Below are 18354 nucleotides of genomic sequence, written 5' to 3' on the forward strand. Positions count from 1 at the left end.
GGGCTGATTGATAGGTCTACAACTTTTTACACTTTATTGAGTCAAAATAATTAACCTAGTTAGAATTCATTTAATAGAAGAAGTACAGTTTCTTGCCGCAAAGGCCACCAGGACCTCCCACGCAGGGCGGCAGTGGTGGAGGGACCTGTCCACAGGGTCCTTGGGGACCGCTTCCACATGGAGGCTGAGCCGAGGGAGCTAGTGTAGTGTCAGAGGCAGCGGTGGTAGTGTAGTCCTCTTCCGTAGTTGAATCATAGTCCGCAGAGGATGTCGAAGAAGCAGCCAAGGCGAATCCTACAATGGCGCAAAAGAGGAAGAGAACAGCGAAGAACTTCATTTTGGTAACTCCGTAGCTGCAGTGATAATTTGGTGGCAAGACTTCGCGATTATATACTTTTCCCTTTTGGCCAGTCAAATATTATCACAATTGCGAAAAATTTCTTTTCCATGGCGAGGGTAAAAAATCTCAAGAAAAGAAACAATTGGGCAAACATCAGAGCACGTAATCATGGAATTATTTTATTCGGTGATTGTCTACATATATTGTAGATTTTTTCCAGCGAGTAATGTGGTTAGGAAATTGAGTGCCTTATAGGGAAGGCACTGGATAGCTCCCTTGGGGAATTCGGCGAAGGACTCCACAGTGCCAAAAAACAACAATACTCAGTTTCCGGGCATCGATCTGCCATCGATCATACATGCATATATAGCTACCAGTTTTGACTTTGACTCATTTGGCTAAAATTAACGATTCCTAACCATATCGAGAAGGTCGCTGGTTGTCAGCCCCATTTGCTTGGCTCATTCACTTGTCTGGCCGACGCCGTGCATTTGCTTCTGCCTTTCGTTTTTGCATTTGATCAGGCGGAAAAAGGGGGAGTGGAATTAAATTAAAAGGCACTGCCAAAAGCAATCCTCAAATATGCCAAATATTTACCAGAATTATTTGCTCTTCCCCGGTCATGGGATTCGTGGGTGTGGGGTTGCAAGGGGATCATGAGTCACTTTTTTGGGTTCCCGTTCTGAAAAAGGTCGGGATTTGAGAATTCCAGGGCTTGGCCCCCCAACATACGAATAATAACTACATATATACGCATAATAATACTGCCGACTAAATAGCAAATATTTTTAAACATTTCCAATAGCTATTGTGAAGTAAAACGAATGAAATGAATCGATGACAGGTTTGTTAGTCATTGATTCACTGAAGAATAATATTTTCACTCCGAGCTTACGCTATGTTACTAATGTTTTTATTGTGACTTCTATTAGGTGTTTTTTAAAATTTTAAATAAATAACACACTAGTAATTATTTATAGTGCAATAAAAATAAAGCACTTAGTCATTTTTTATGACTTATATAAACAGCATGCGGTTGGAAATCAAATCATAATCTCTCAAAAATGGAATTCGTACAATTTAATGTCGTAAAAACCATATATATAAAAAAAACTGTTTTTTTCGAACAATTTAATGTCGCAAAAATCAGTTATATTTAGAAATACTATTTATTTTTGGTAACCATTCTATGAAAAGGCGATTATTCGCAACGGTCTTATTATTAGTGCATACTTTGGGGCTTATGGAAGTACTTATTACTTATAAAATATAAATATTTAACTTTACGCTCTCACACTGAAACTGAACTTGAATCTGTTGATAATATTTTTTCGAAAACTGGTTTTGTGCTGGCTGAGAAAATGACTTTTTTAAGAGAACAGAACGTTAAAGAGAAGGAAAATGCTCTCTTGTTTCATTTTGTTTGCCGCTCTCTCGCCCCTCTCTTTATTCAGCAAATCAGCTGATATGGCGGATCCGAATGCCGGTGATCGGCGACAAACTTCAACGTTTAAAAATAAGAATTTATTTAACGGTGGTACGCGCTCGAGTAACAACGCTGACGGTCCCGGAACGGCAAATTTAACTTTAACGCACGGCGGTGAATTGGTGCAAAACGCGAATTATACAAACGGTCAAACGACGCAGGCGACCATATTCCTCAGCAACAATAACAACAACAGCAATACGGGCAACCACTACTACAACAACAACAGTCACGGCAGAAAGAACCCGCCAAATTCGCAGCAAAATCAGCAGAACGCGTGTGTTTATACGACCGGCAATAGCAACAATAACAATTTGGAGCACAACTTTAGCAACTTACATTTCTACGCCCAACAACCAGCCGCACACTACGACGTTTGCCATCAACAGGTGTGTGTGTGTGTGTGTGCGAATTGAGTGCGCCAGTGTGCGTGTGCCACAGGCGAACTTCCCTATGATGAAGTTACAGGAAACTCACGGTCATACAAAAATTGATTGTCGCGAAGAAGTTCAAAAATCAAATTCCCTAAAACCAAGCCAAACATTGAAATATTCGCTTATTTTACGTTTGAAAAGAATGGAAGATAACTGTAGTTTTTTAGGAATTCCTAGGAATTTATCATTCTCAGGAAGACCTTTTTTTAGGATGAATTGAAAGCTATAAATGCAGAACTGGACATTTCAAATTTAATGATAATTGCGTAGTTAATTTTTTCAACCAACTACATACATATGTGCAGACTTCGTAATTATAATAGATATATGATATATGATTTATCTAAGCACCGTTTCACTGTAGTTTCTGTAAGTGCTGCAGTTCACACTGCGTTTTGTCGCGGCATTTCGCAATTAATGAAAATGTTAATGAACTTCACACGCTGCGCACTCGAGCACTTCACTCCAATTTCTTCTTCTAGCCGTATTCCCTTGTTGGCCCGGCCCAGACAGACGGTTGTGAGGGGGGGCTCTACTTCTCTATTTCTGTTGGTTTTTCGGTGGTTTCCTCGGTTTGTGTGTGGCACGCGAACTCCGCTTTGCTCCCTTGTCCGTCGCCTTACGATCACTCCGCTTTGTGCTCGGTCTTCGCGGCGTTTCTGTCTGTATACCCTTTTCGGGAACTTTTCGGGAAAGTTGGTAAACAATGAATTAGGCGGAGTTACCTGGGAACTTGTTTCGCCGGCTAAGAGATAAGGGCAACTCGCAAGCTCGACAGAAATACGGAGTTCTTCAACCCGAACCACTCAAATATTCATTTACATATTATCTTCATCATTTCATCACTTAACAAACGTTCTAAAATATACAAAATTTCAATAAAATCGAAAGACAATCTAAAAGATACCAGACTCGTTACCCAGAAAAAGATATTTCAGCCTCAAAATAAAAATTATTCATGAAGAACCCTAACGTGCTGAAAGTCATAGAAAAGTTTGAGTTCATAAAAAAAGCCGAGTTCAGAATTACCACCGAGAAGCGTATTCAGAAGTCGCCTGCTCTCGAAAATTCACTGATTCTAAATAGCCGCTTGGTTGTGCGACATGTGTGGAAAGTGGACAGTCCACTCCAGTGAAGTTCTGCAACTGGAACAAGTCTTGGCCTACGCCACACCTAGTGGGATCCGATCAGATCCGATCCGAAGCCATTCGAATCAATTTGTTTCTTGGCACCAGGAGTGGAGTTTGACGCTTTTTAATGGAGATCGCTCTTGCATAGTCGCTAAGTGATTTTCGAAGTAACGACGTCCCACACGCAGTCATCAAGACACCCATTTAGCGGCACACCCATCCAAACCTAGTATACCCGGCTAACTTGATCTTTGCGTAATCGCTAACCCACAGACGAACGACTACTACCAGCCAGCCAGACAGGAGGGCCAGCAGGCGGATCAGTACGAGGAGAACTTCGACGAAGATATGGAGGCCGAACGCGATCTCGCCGAGGATGCGCAGTGGAAGAAGATCCAACAGAACACCTTCACCCGGTGGGCCAACGAGCACCTGAAGACCATCGATCGGTCGATCAACAACCTGGAGACGGACCTGTCCGACGGCCTACGACTGATCGCCCTGATCGAGGTGCTGTCCCAGAAGCGAATGCCCAAATACAACAAACGCCCAACATTCCGCAGCCAGAAACTGGAAAACGTCTCGGTGGCCCTGAAATTCCTTCAGGATGAGGGTATCAAAATCGTTAACATTGGTAAGTGAGACACCCTTGTGTATGTATGTATTTGAAATTCCCAGAATTCTTGGATTAAGCTTGGGTTGGATCCCACGTATCTCTAATAGTTTTAGCAACCGCACAATTGCGGTCGTGAAGCAACTTTATGCATTAATTAGATGCGCTCGCATCGTTGGCCATCGAAAATGTTTCCATTGAAAATTGCATAATTTGCTCTTTCAATGGGGGGAGAGATAAGTCAACTAAAGATGTGCCGCCAACGCCTCAAGAGTCTCGGGTTAACACCAGATACCCAGATCCCCTGATCCCCGCTGAATCCCTCACGATCCCATGTGGATCCGTTGTATTATTTATATGAAATGTGTGCCTTTAACGATTCGCTTCCAGACTACAAAACAAAATGATGTCATTGCCGCGCTTATTCAAAGCGCCAGCTTCATGCGAGTTTTACTTTCATTTGTATGCATAATTCAAGATTGTGTTCACCAATTTGCAGTACCTGCACGGTACGTAATCTACTGAATTGAGTACCCCTTAGGATGGGTATATTCGGCTAGTTCAGAGCTCAAAAAGTTATCTTGATCTGATATTAGAAGTATTTCTATATTAGAGTCCAAGCAGATTTTGATAAACCTTAAAGTTGATATACCTTTAAACAAGAGAACACCAGCGAAGCGTGGACAATTGGGAAGGTTAATTTCATTAGAGCACTATCGCTTTCAAAGACCGTTTCCATTGCCAAATCACGAGCGTAACACAGAACCCGATATCAATGGTCACCTAACTGCATCATGCTAATTAGTTTGATTTAGAAACTATACAGCTGTAGGAGCATGTGATGAGGGATTTTATGACTCACATTGCGGCCTTAACTCAAGCATCCGTCGGTCATTGAGGCATTCAGTGGATGAATGATTCCATCGAGTACGGGTATTACATTTCATTCACAATGTAATCACCTGTGCGCCTTCTAATGACCCCGTGACGTTATTGATAAGACCAACAATCTCGGAACGTTTGATACACATACTCGTAGTTAAATCACCCAGTGAGGACTTACTGCCCCATATAAAACAGATAAACAACTTCAGTATCTTAACTCGTTCCAGAAAAAAAAACACAGTTTGTCAATAATTGACAGCTAGGTAAATAATGTTTACAGATATGTTTACAGACACTTTTTATCGACCCAAAGGGGAGCTGCCTTAAATATACAGATACAAAAAATAAAGAAAGCCAAACAAACGCGTTCGTTAACTGTGAGCAAAGCAAATGCAACTCGGAGACATTTTTCAGCGAATTTCAGTTCACGTACTTTTTTTTGCAGTACAATCGCCAGTTTCGAAGTTATTTTTATAGCTATCAGCACTTTCGTTTTCTTGCGATAAAAAATCATCCATTCTGGACTTGGGTTATAGCGATAAGGCGCTTTCATATCTATCCTCCAAAATTTTAGCGCTAGCAACTCAAATTTCGCGATTTAATTTCGTGCTTGCCAAAACTTAATTGCAAGGATAGGTGATTCATCTGATTTGGCACTCAGCTTAGTCATTAACTAAATTCTGCCTAAATGGCATTATTCACGGGAATGCAAACATTAATTAGCCGTTTATTTTGGCAAACATACCCAAAACAGATAACGCATCCAATTTCGGCCATTATCGTTGCACAAAAATTCGAAACTTATAAGAAAACATAGTAAATTGATTTAACGAGCCCCACCTCTTCCTGCTGTCCAATTATGTGGTTTTTAATCGATTTAAATTGGGTACAGTGAAAGCTTCCGTGTGAAATTTCTGTTCTCGGCGTTTGAAAGCATTGGCAGACCAACATTTTCGGGTTCCCACTGTATCAGCACAGATCATTTCTGTTCGGCTATTTTTCCTCTTTTGTGCTGTCAATTGAATTAGCGCGAAATTTCGTGGAGTTATGTGTGCGTCGACTTTTGTGCCCAAAACCACGCAGCTGCGGGCTCAAGAGCTTGTCTTTCAGTCCAGAGCCCCGGCTCCAAGTGGGGGCATGTAGATTTCCATGGAGCGCCGCCGTTCGTATCTACAAATGTTTGCGCTAAAAAATCCACAAAAACAATAATAAAGCCTCTCGGGCGGTCGCAATAAACTGCAAAAAAAGCAAAAATAAAAGCAGCGAAAAAAAACAAATAAAAATAACAAAATTAAAAGTACAAAACAGAGGGAAGAACAAACCTAATACGTGCCGGATAGAGTGGAGATAAAGTCGCTCAGAGTTGACTCTCCAGATGACATCATCTGGTTTTTGGGTATCGGGCTTAATTTGGGTTTTGGCTGAAGTTTTTAGGAACCGTATTACTTCGGTTTTCAGCAGCAGCGCAACCTAATGTTTCCTATAAACTCAGGCTCAATTTGTCACAGCCAATTGATTGTTATTGATGACGCCATCATCATTCGAACATCATTAAAATCATCTATGGATGGCGTCGAAGATTTTTCCAGGCAATGAGTCAAGCACATAAATGCATATTTCACTTAATGGAAGCCCCTTGATCATCCATTTGACCCAATTTCACTGCTGTTGTATGCTTGTTAATAATTTGTTCATATTTTTGTGATTTCACACATGATGTGTTGATTACCATGGAGGCATAATTGATATGCTCAACAATTTATAAAAAATTGCCAAAAAAAACATTCTTGATAAATTGCTCATGAACGTTGTAATCATTCGAGCTAACAATATTTTGTTTTTAATTAGATTGCGATGGTTAGACCGCAAAATAAAGATTATTTAAAATTAGTCAGGCACTTTGTTCTGGGTCGTGCTAACAGCTTCCGGTTCCTAAGTCAAAATGCTTAAGCCTGTGATTCAGCCCATGGTTAGGAAATATGCCAAGTCCATAGTGTCAGCTAAATTTCCGTTGAATTTCAGCTGAATTGCTCATAAAATGACACGACCAAACATCAATACTAGCCCTGATCACCTGGCACGTACTTCACCGGTGTTTTTTATAAATCATTTGCAAAGTCTCAAAATGACGCCATCGATCCGGACACGTCACCGTTGAGCCGAGGCTAACCCTCTGATACATGGACTGGAAATAGCAATGATGCCCATTCCTCGTCACACTTCAGAGGCACTTATGATAAGATTAAGGTGTTATGAACATCATTACTTACTCGGCGGAATGTTTGCGTAGATTCCCTGAGCGGGCAGTCAGTCAATTATTTAAATTAGCAAAAGCTGGCCGTTAGAGAGTTGGTGAGACCCCGACTCAATTACCCTCAAACAAGTGAAAATTAAGCAACCGAATGTGGGACAACCCACATCAGAAATGCGCCCAAAATGGAGCTTTTCGAGCGGCTTAAAAACTCCGAGCCAGACATGCTCAGGCTCCCACTTTCCAAGCGATGTCAACGATTTTTTGCGGCTTAGCCCTGCCCTGGCTCTAATTTAATTAGCCGAGCAACAGTTAGGCGTCTGGATGATTAGCCTCGGAGCGAACGGAAACTGGTTTTTCCGTTCCGTTCGGAAAATCTTTCCAGACGCTCCATTGTATCGTGGCTGCTTTTCCGACTCCAACTCGGCTTTCTGGTATGCGCGTGCCGCTCGGAGAACGTGTCTGGTGACCCAAGCCGGTTACCCGGGAATTGTGGCCTCGGCGGACTCGGTGCTGCAGCCTCAGCATTCTTGTTATCTGAATGTTAAATACTTCTCTGCCGTTGCACTTAACATCATAATAACTCTGTGGCCGCATCGAAGCGAGAATCGTTGCACATAAATCATGTCAAGTCATCATTCGACATGGCCAAACGATTGGTGGCTTCTGAAGCAGCAGCTCTGGGTTCCAGATTCTGCCTCTGGTTTTTGGGTGGACATATCCGATTGCTGTGCACAGTGACAGCAAAATTATGATGGATTGTAAACGGGAGATTGCAGAAATTTCCACTCTTTACTTCTGTAATTCAATGAAATTTAATGCATCTTCTTCGTTTGAAGCAGAGCAACACCGTCTACACTATCAATAGATAAAGTTATCTTATAGGGCTATCTTTGTTGCTTTGAGTCTAATTATCCAGATTATTTACTCAAAGATGATCTCTTATTTGTGCAGAACAACAAGCTCAAGACACAATTAAGATTGACTCATCATTTTATATTGAACACAAGAATTCTTAATATTCAGCAGAAATTTATAAACAAAGAATAATAACTTCGTCATATAATGTTTTTGCGACAAAATCTCTTGTCAGATAAGATTAAAATGGAGAAATATGTGTCAGTTGTATAAAAGACCCAAGTCGAGTATGACTACGTTCGATCATATTTAGTGACACTTGAAGAGTAAAATCAGTTTAGATGATTAACAAATATAAGTGCTCTCTAACTTGAGAATCTAGGAAGAAATTTCTAAGCTAAAGTATTTTGTATAAACTAAATTATAGTCTATAGTCTAAAAATAACACCTAAATCGAAAAGTATCTTAGAAATATTGTTACTGCAGCTAAAAATCTCAGTATACAATGCAAAATTAGTTGCCTTTAACGGAATCCAAGAATGCTTGCTTCATGTGAGCCGCCTTAACCATATTAGCCAGATCATGCGCCCATTCAGAATCCCAAGAGCTATTTTCTTTTTCAAAGATGGATTTCATTTCCCCATTCGAATGAATACTGTTCGTAGAATCTCTTTGCTCGTTCTCGGCGATCTTCACACTTATGCATATGTATGGATTTGAAATTCCCTCGACTGGAGTTTGTCTGGTTAATATGCATTGCATATTCCTATCACAGTTATGCCATCTCGTTCTCCTCTCCAGACATTAGCATATTTCTATATAATTTACACCACATTTTCTTGTTCGCGCTGCCGTGCCAAAAACAAACGTTTGGCTCTTGGAGTTGACAAGCAACCAGTTTGAGCTCCACAAAGACATCCAGTTGATGTGGAGTTTTGGCCAAGACAGTTAGCGAGGCTAGCCAATCGGCACGCCGGCTGCTGCCTAATTAGCCAAATCATTTCTGGCTATTTAGTTTTTCCATGCCGTTTTAATTGCTGCTTTCTTTCGCCTTGCAAATGGAGTTGCTGCGCCAGTGTCTTCGATGTATTTTTCATAAATATGTCATCGGGCTGGGCCAACAGATTGGCAGCTAATTCATTTGTCAAGGCATCAGTCGACCGTAAAAGTATTTTAAACGGCCAAACGCAAAGATGGCCTGGCAATTTGATGGCTTTTAGGAGAGACCGAGCGACCAACAAAGCAAAGTCATTTGACCATTTTGCTTGCCAACAACCCATCCAGCCGGTTTCCCTGTCCACCGGCCTCAAGTGGTCGGCTACTCAAGTAAACAAAGCCAAATTGCAAATTTTTAGCAAAAAGTGGTTATTGCTGTTGCGGGTGTTGGGCAGTAAGTGGTAAGCGAGCTGGCTCTATCAGCAATCGTTTAACGGCTCGTTGAGCAGGCCAAAAAGCACGAAACGATCCCGGAGTCTACTAGAAAGCCCCAGCGGGCAAAGACAAAGAAATGTAGAACATCTAGTACGTCAGTTAACGACGTAGTTGCCCGTCGTCACTTGGCATATTCGGTTACCATTGCTGGCCACCGAGTTTTCCCTGCGGCAACTTTCCCCACGATGGAGGAGGAATTCCATTCGCGTCATGGTTCAGTGCGTGCCAAATGCATTTGCCGAGGGCCCAGGTGTTGACTAATCGGTGATAGGTAATCAGAACGATCCCCACGCCTTTCACCTTGCGGTGTTACGCTATTAAAAAGATCCCATTATCGTAGGTTCAATAAACTCCGACTATCTCTGAATGGTTTAGCATGACAAAAGAAGAGCCGTTCGAAGCGCAGGCTTTGTTGGCCAAGTTTAAGGTCGATGGCGGTGTTTAAGAAAACCGGCAAGACCTGTTGATTGCGTGTTTAATAAGCCCTGAACTTGACCAGGAGGCAAAGTAGTTGTAACAGTTAGCGGACATCTCTGACCATAATTGGCGACTTGTCGAATGGCAACAGGTTTGCAGCAGCCCCATCAATGTGTTGCCAGTGACAGATGAGGCATGTAGTCGTTGCAGTGGCTGCCACAGGTTGTCGGGACAATTAATAGACACATTAGGTACATGCGACTGGTACCGGTGCCCGTTCTGGTTTTTCCTCCCGAACAACAAAGTAATCCAATCTCTGTTCTTGCCTCCGTTCCGCAGACTCGTCGGACATTGTGGACTGTAAGCTGAAACTGATACTGGGTCTGATATGGACACTGATTCTTCACTACTCGATATCGATGCCCATGTGGGATGGCGAGGACGACAAGCAGCTCAACGGCTCGGGCCACACGCCCAAGCAGCGGTAAGTGACGCCTACCCACTTGGTTTATTGCCCAGTACTAAATCACTCTTCCGCTGGCAGCCTGCTGAACTGGATACACGCCAAGATACCCGACTTGCCCATCAACAACTTTACCAACGACTGGACCACGGGCAAGGCGGTGGGCGCCCTTGTCGACGCCTGTGCTCCGGGTCTCTGTCCCGATTGGGAGCTGTGGGATCCCAAGGATGCCGTGCAGAACGCCTCCGAGGCCATGGGCCTGGCCGACGACTGGCTCAACGTGCGCCAGCTGATCAAGCCCGAGGAGCTGGTCAACCCCAACGTGGATGAGCAGTCTATGATGACGTATCTGTCTCAGTACCCCAACTCCAAGCTCAAGACTGGAGCTCCCTTGAGGCCGAAAACGAATCCCAACAGGTGAGTGCGAGTGCTTTTTAGATCGGTACTTCTCTAGCTTGAACTATTTGCTCTGACTTATTTCAAAAAACGTTGCACATGATTCCTTCAAACGAAGTTAATTCAGAAAACTATATCAAAGTGGTTCTGTGTATCCAAAATGTGTCAGGTTACGGTTCGAGCTAGAAAAGTTGTACTTCCTTGTTTGATCTATAAGTCCAGCGTTATACTTATTCCAAACTCTATTCCAAATTCAAGTTGTACCTTATACTATCTCCGAATGTTCTTAAGGCTAATGCATCTATCTGGATCTGTTCTCGACTCTATCTATCTTTCTTCTTTCTCTTTATCTTTTTATATCTTTTTTCTCCGTGTATTATTGAGCAACATTATTAATGTATGGATATTGTTCTTGTTTTCCCTATCCGCACCGTATACATATAATGTATATAAACTACCTACCCATATATATATATATATTTATTAAACGCCTCAAAATGCAAAACTCAGCATTCCTCCGCCGCGGTAAGTTTCTTCGGCATGTCTCCTCTCGTTCTTTTCTTTTCCGTTCCGATCTGTTTTGCCACTTCTTTTTGGCCAACGTTGTTATCCGCTTGATTGTCGGTTTTTAATTTATTGACTTCTTGTGGTATTTGTGATTTAAATGTTCCACCAGTTTCGGTTACTTTTGTTGTGTTGCTCTCCGCTTTTTGCGCTAGCCCAGAGCGATCCGTATCTAATGGATACTTCAACGCCGCTGCTTTCCTGTTTGTATTTTTCTTGTTCTGGCTGCCGGCTTTTATTGCTCTCTACAATTAGCGCTCACTAAACGCATTCATCTTGGCCGACGCTGATTTAATTTACTGCTTTGTTAAGCTACCATGATTTTTGATTACAAGTCGGGAAGCTGTGTGGTGATCAGACTTGAAATTCTATAATTTTCCCAAACTAGTTTTTTATTAATTACAGTTTTGGGTATTGTAAATAGTTTTGGCTTCTTGTAATTAACCCATTTAAATTTGTGTTATAAAATATATACAATACAATAAAGCAATATAAAGATGAGTCCAAATATATTATTTTTAAAAAGAGCTATGATATATGGCTTCAAAAACAACTACATCCAAAAAGTATACTTTAAAAAACATTTTTGAAATTAGTTCTGTACTATACCGCTTGTAGAAGACAGTGGCGCCACCCAAAAGAATGTTTTCAAAATATTTATAAAACTGTGTTTGCTAGTGTTGTTCCTTAATAAGATTATTTGCCCTTGCTCAATGACGTTAATACTTATTCTGCTAAAGCCTTTAAACGCTATTCAATGGTCCAGTGTATCATAATTGGCTATGTAGAGCTCTTTACAGAACTAGTAAATAAAATAATAACCAAACTCATTCTCATTCCACAGAGTGCGTGCCTATGGTCCTGGTATTGAGCCTATTGGTCCTGTGGTGGGAGCCCCAGCCAATTTCACCGTCGAAACCTTCTCTGCTGGCAAGGGTAAGTTTTCAGAATTCGAATTGATTTACAACATTTAAAAAATAATTTATCTGCAGGTTCTGTGGATGTTGACATCCAGGGACCCAATGGAGAGATCGAGAAGGCTGATGTGCGCTTCAACAATGACAAGAACCTCACGTATACAGTTTCGTACATACCCAAATCCGAAGGTTCGCACAAAGTGGCCGTTAAGTTCTCCGGCCGCGACATTCCCAAGTCGCCGTTCCCCGTCAAGGTGGAAGGTCATGCTGGTGACGCCTCTAAGGTGAAGGTTACCGGGCCCGGAATACAGCCCAACGGTGTTACCATCAAGAAGCCAACCTTCTTCGATATTCTTGCCAAGGATGCGGGTCGCGGAGTGCCCGAAGTGATTATCATCGATCCGGCTAACCACAAGACTTCTGTGGCTGCCAAAGTGCGTCAGCTGGAAAACGATACTTGGCGATGCGAGTACGTGACCGCTCTACAGGGATTGCACTCGGTGAATGTCTTCTATGCTGGCACACCGATCCCCAACAGTCCGTTTCCTGTGAAGGTAGCTCCGTTGTCCGATGCGCGTAAAGTTCGCGCTTCCGGTCGCGGTCTCCAGGCAACAGGCGTTCGCGTCGGTGACGATGCCGACTTCAAGATCTATACCGAGGGAGCCGGCGAGGGTGAGCCAGAGGTGCGCGTCATTGGTCCTGGAGGCATGAACCAGAACGTCATGCAATCGAAGGTAGACGGCAATACCTACGAGTGCCACTACTATCCCACCAAGGAAGGCCGCTACGTCATCATGGTGACCTTTGCTGGCCAAGAAGTTGCCAAGTCTCCGTTTGAGGTGAAGGTGGGTCCCAAGAAGGAGTCATCGATTGTGGCCTATGGGCCCGGACTGAGCAGCGGCGTTATTGGCTACCCGGCTGCTTTTGTAGTGGAAACCAATGGCGAGACTGGCGCCCTCGGGTTCACCGTGGCCGGTCCCTCGCAGGCCGAGATCGAGTGCCACGACAACGGCGATGGTTCTGCCCTGGTCAAGTATCATCCCACCGCTGTGGGAGAGTACGCCGTGCATATTTTGTGCGACAATGAGGACATCCCAAAGTCTCCGTTTATCGCTCAGATCCTTCCACGCACCGATTTCCATCCCGAGCTGGTCAAGGCTAGTGGTCCTGGACTGGAGAAGAATGGCGTGACCATTAACCAGCCGACCAGCTTCACCGTGGACCCCAGCAAGGCAGGCAATGCTCCGTTGGACGTTGTCGTTCAGGATGTGTTCGGCACCAAGTTGCCCGTGGAGCTAAAGAACAACCCAGATGGCACCAAGAAGGTCACCTATACGGCTACTTCTGGAGTTCCGCACACCGTCGAAGGTAAGACTTGGTAAAAGCTAGTAGTGAGCAATAGCCAAACGAATTATAAACATTTCAGTTAACTATGGCGGAGTTTCTACACCCAATTCACCCCATCGTGTTTATGTCGGAGTTCCGGTCGATGCAGCAAAGGTACAGGCCTTTGGACCCTGGTTGCAGCCTGGAGTGCGCCCCAACGCAGCCACACACTTTAATGTAGACGCCCGTGAGGCTGGAGACGCCGAGCTGAAGGTAAAGATCATTCATGAGGAAACTAAGATCGAGGTACCGTGCCGCATCATCGATAACGAGGACAACACCTACTCCGTGGAAGTGATTCCGCCTTCCAAAGGTGCCTACACCACTACAATGACGTACGGTGGCCAAAGGGTTCCCCTGGGAGAGAAGGTGGTCGTGGAACAAACGGTGGATGTATCCAAGATCAAGGTGGACGGACTTGAGCCAAGTAAGTACTCGTAGGATAGGAACCTAAATTAATATATACAAAAGTGTACGTCTGGAGTGCGTCATGGTCTAAGTCCATATCATAATTTCATTCACCCAAAAAACAAAGCCGCGCCCTTGAACAGTTTGCAGCAGTTTCGGATTATTACACATGGCCTGCCGAAAGCGGACTTGGCGGTAACCATCACCAGTCCATCGGGCAATCGCATAAAGGCCCACATCATACCGACCGCAGAGGGATTTCTGGTTAATTTTACGCCAACCCAACTGGGCGAGTATCTGTTAAGCATCTGCTTTGGGGGCACCCCGATCACTCCACGTCCCTTCCGGCTGCAGTGCCTCACGGGCAGTGATTCGAATAAGGTGCAAGCCTTTGGACCTGGCCTGGAACGTGGCATTGTGGGCCAGCCGGCCGAGTTTATGATTGATACGCGTGGCGCCGGACAGGGCGGATTGGGAGTGACGGTGGAAGGTCCCTGCGAGGCGGCCATCAATTGCCGCGATAATGGAGATGGTACTTGCAACGTCGCCTATTTACCGACTGAGGCGGGCGACTATACCGTCAACATAACGTTCAACGAGCGGCACATAACAGGCTCGCCCTTCCAGCCACTAATAGTTCCGGTTCCGAATCTGAAGAATACCCGCGTCAGCGGCATCGGCATCCAGCCGCATGGTAGGCTATGAGGAGTTCCAATTGCCAGTTACCAGTTGCCAACAGCCAATTCCGAGTGTTTCCGCTGCCGAACATCTCTAATCCTCTCCGCTCTACTCACAACCTGATCAAGGTTGCCTGTTGCCATCGCCTCGCCATGCCTTTTTGTTGTTGTGCTGTCCCTTGTGTTTGTTTGATTTGAACTAAAACCATAAGCCACTAATCTGAAATGATGGGGAGTGCCTAAGGATCGAAAGATCCTCCTTTTTCCTATCAAACAAATTTAAGTTAGAATATTATTTGACCCAAAAGAAAAATTAATGAATGCTGATTTATCAATTGGGAAAATGTACCTTTTCTATTTTCTTACGTAAAGGTAAATAGATATACCTTGATCTCCATCATAACTAACTGCATATTATTGTTGTTGATGTTATATCTTAATGTATACAATTTTGCAACCTATTGGACCTTTCTAATTTTCGATATTCCTTAGGTGTGATCATGAATGCGGCCACGGACTTCATGGTTGATATGAGCAAGGTAGGCAGCAACATCGACTCAGGAAAGCTATCCTGTGCGATCTTCGACCCAATGGGTCATGTGTTGCCAAGCAAGATTGTGCATGGTCCAACCGACGACATCTTCCGCATCATGTACACTCCATTCGAGGCTGGCCGCCACACCATTGAGCTGATGTACGACAACATCCCAGTGCCAGGATCTCCGTTTGTTGTGAATGTGAAGAGCGGCTGCGATCCCGCTCGCTGCAAGGCCTACGGACCAGGCCTCGAAAAAGGACTGACCAACCAGAAGAACAAATTCACCGTGGAGACCAAGGGTGCAGGAAATGGTGGCCTTTCGCTTGCCATCGAGGGTCCTTCGGAGGCGAAAATGACGTGCACGGACAATCGTGACGGTAGCTGCGACGTGGACTATTTGGCCACTGATCCAGGAGAGTATGACATTACCATTCGGTTTGCGGACAAGCACATACCCGGCTCTCCGTTCCGCGTGCTCGTCGAGGAGACTGTGGATCCCAGCAAGGTGAAGGTGTACGGTCCGGGCATCGAGCACGGCCAGGTGCGCGAGAGTGTGCCCACCTTCTTCAACGTGGATGTGGGCGAGGCTGGTCCTGGCCGCATTGCAGTTAAGCTGACCAACTCCGAGGGTATTCCCGTGGACAATCTACGTGTGGAAGACAAGGGCAATTGCATTTACGCTGTTCACTATGTGCCGCCCAAGGCTGGCTCCGTGCTCACCTGCCAGGTGAAGTTCTCCGAGGTTGAAGTGCCATGCAGGTGAGTTGCTAATCAAGCTAGGTTTTATATGAATTAGTAGACTAATATATTCCGAAGAACAATTAAATTCAATTTGTTAAATGACTTTTTTCCTTCAGTCCATTTGTGATGACCGTTTTCCCCAAATCAGAACCCACCAAGGTTAAGGTAAAGGGTGTCAATGAGAAGAAGAAAACGCCTGCTTCCCTTCCCGCCGAGTTTGAAATCGATACAAAACAAGCCGGCCAGGCTGATATCAATGTGGCCATTAAGAACCCCAAGGGCAAGGCGATGCAGCCGCGCTTGGAGGAGGTGTCCACCGGCACGTACGTGGTTTCCTTTGTGCCAGATGAATGCGGCACCTACCAGTGCAGCATCAAGTACGGCGACAAGGAGATCGAGGGCTCGCCCTTCAAACTCGAAGCATTCCCCACCGGCGAAGCCAAGAAGTGCAAACTGGTGGAGCAGGCGCCCAAGATTCAGTCCTCGGGCAGTCAATCGCACCTGAAAGTGGATGCCCGCGAGGCCGGAGATGGAGCAGTGACCTGCAAGATCACCAACAAGGCGGGCAGGTAAGGATTGCATTTGGTTATGGTGTTATATGTCCATTTGCCTAACGTAAGTCCATTGACTCTAGCGAAATTGTGGACATTGATGTGATCGAAAAGGATGGTTTCTTCGACATTCTGTACGCACTTAACGATCCCGGAGATTATGACATCAACGTGAAGTTCGGCGGCAAGGACATCCCGAATGGCAGTTTCTCCATCAAGGTAGCCTGAACTACATTTTCTTTCGAAACTCTTGATTTAATCAAACCAAAACAGACACAGCCAAATCTAGTCTAGTCACAAATGGGATTTGTTGAAAATTAGCAATTATTTTAATTCTAATACATATATACGTTATACATATATACGTTTAACGTTTTTCTAGTCATTTAAGTCAGGCTGAAGCTGTTTAGAGCTCAGCCGCCTTTTAATAATTATATTCTAGTCAAGTCCATTGTCATTGTTTTGTGTTTGTGTTTCGTGCGACTCCTCAAATCGTCTTTAAATTTTTGTGTAAATTTTAATTGGGCTTCCCCGAAAAACACACAAACAAATTTCACATAAGAATTAAGAGTGATCAGAAAAAGAAACAAGAGAATACGATTTAAGTGCAACATTGTAAAACATGACTTCCAAAATAATAAAAAAATAACTAAAACGAAAGAAACAACTTTTGGTTTGCCCGCCAATTACGCTCAAAAATCCTTATGGCATAAAAATAATTTTAAATTAATTGCATGAAAATTGTTTCGTTCCCAAAATTATTTCTGCTATGCTGCACTGCCAAATGCGCTTTGTTTTACATTATGCATTTAATGAACAATTATTCTTAATGCTTCTTTGTTTGTAAGCTAGCTAGCCATAGTCTATGTAAGTTGTTTGTGTGTTTCTGTATTTCATTGAAGACTGATCCGAATGCACTTAACACAGCGAAAAACAAAACGACAACGTCTTGAACACCACGTACTTCAACTTGACGCTTGAGCACAAATTTACCAAAAAAAAAAAAAATGTTAATTAATCTCTGAATAATTGCTAATTTAACAACAATATTCCTAACCAACGTAGAGCCTATACTTTGCACTTGCCTACAATTTTCTTTCAGCCAGAAGTGGTTTGTTCTGTAAGTAAAATGCTGAATCCATTCACCATGCGCCATCTGCGTTGACAACCTGAAAAATGAAGTGTCATAAATACTGGGCCAAAATCATGGGACCTGACATCCACAAGAACAATGCGCGCCTCCCAATGGCATTGAAATGGTCGGGGATTTCGGGCATGGTGCCCAAAATGAAATAATGTTGGTCGAGTCGTGAACCCAAGATTAATTGAGTTGTCTGTTGTTTTCGCGCAGAATTTATGTTTAACAGATTTGCACAATTAGCTGGCTGCAAAATTAATTTTTTCCCACATTGTTCAATTTGTTAGAAGGGCAACTTTGTTAGCGTCTAGTTCCGCCAAAAGCAACTTCTTTATGGAATATGTCACCTTTTTTTGAGGCACACAAAAGAACTTTATTGTTTGTTGGTTTTAGACTTTCGAAACCGCACTTGCTATTAAATCCTGACGTGTTTGCTAGAATGCAATTAAAAACACACATGTTTTCCTAGCCGTAAGAAATTTAGTATAAAATGTGGCGACACGGTAGTGTTATGTGTTTTTATTAATCTAGAAATGATTTATAAATGTCAGTGTTGAAATTGTATTGTTGGTATATTCTAGATTGTTGTGTTCTAGCTCTACATTTGTCTGCAATATTGAAATAGCTCAGAATTCATTCCAAAGTAGCCCTAAAAATAGCAGTCTTTTAAGGTATTTAGAGAGAATAAGCAATTCCAAAACATCTAAGACATCTTTGTTGATACAGGGTG

The 18354-nt window shown here is 43.5% G+C and overlaps 2 protein-coding genes across 8 annotated transcripts in view; one reads left to right on the plus strand and one right to left on the minus strand.

The window, feature by feature from the left end:
- The window catches only part of LOC6616793 (filamin-A), a 31321-nt gene that overhangs the window by 1833 nt on the left and 11134 nt on the right, over positions 1 to 18354 (plus strand). The window contains exons 1-12 of one of the 7 annotated variants that reach the window (XM_032722280.1): positions 1865 to 2215; positions 3664 to 4024; positions 10185 to 10329; positions 10390 to 10725; positions 11215 to 11229; positions 12113 to 12204; positions 12261 to 13553; positions 13612 to 13998; positions 14107 to 14673; positions 15149 to 15953; positions 16052 to 16504; positions 16570 to 16705. In XM_032722280.1, the coding sequence (XP_032578171.1) occupies positions 3739 to 4024; positions 10185 to 10329; positions 10390 to 10725; positions 11215 to 11229; positions 12113 to 12204; positions 12261 to 13553; positions 13612 to 13998; positions 14107 to 14673; positions 15149 to 15953; positions 16052 to 16504; positions 16570 to 16705 (4515 nt within the window). In that variant the 5' untranslated portion in view covers positions 1865 to 2215; positions 3664 to 3738. Of the gene's footprint in view, positions 1 to 1864; positions 2216 to 3663; positions 4025 to 10184; positions 10330 to 10389; positions 10726 to 11214; positions 11230 to 12112; positions 12205 to 12260; positions 13554 to 13611; positions 13999 to 14106; positions 14674 to 15148; positions 15954 to 16051; positions 16505 to 16569; positions 16706 to 18354 lie in introns of those variants that run through there. The other 6 variants (XM_032722282.1, XM_032722281.1, XM_032722284.1 and 3 more) reach the window with 6 other exon arrangements.
- Positions 8 to 373, minus strand: LOC6616792. Its single transcript, XM_002041093.2, has one exon. It carries the CDS (start codon positions 335 to 337, stop codon positions 71 to 73), a length of 267 nt encoding a protein of 88 aa, XP_002041129.1. The 5' UTR covers positions 338 to 373; the 3' UTR covers positions 8 to 70.

The sequence above is a fragment of the Drosophila sechellia genome, chromosome 3R (assembly GCF_004382195.2).
Source record: "Drosophila sechellia strain sech25 chromosome 3R, ASM438219v1, whole genome shotgun sequence".
Lineage (NCBI taxonomy): Eukaryota > Metazoa > Arthropoda > Insecta > Diptera > Drosophilidae > Drosophila > Drosophila sechellia.

Coding starts and splice junctions, on each gene's coding strand:
- LOC6616792 (XM_002041093.2), bottom strand. CDS start 337: ATGAAGTTCTTCGCTGTTCTCTTCCTCTTTTGCGCCATTGTAGGATTC.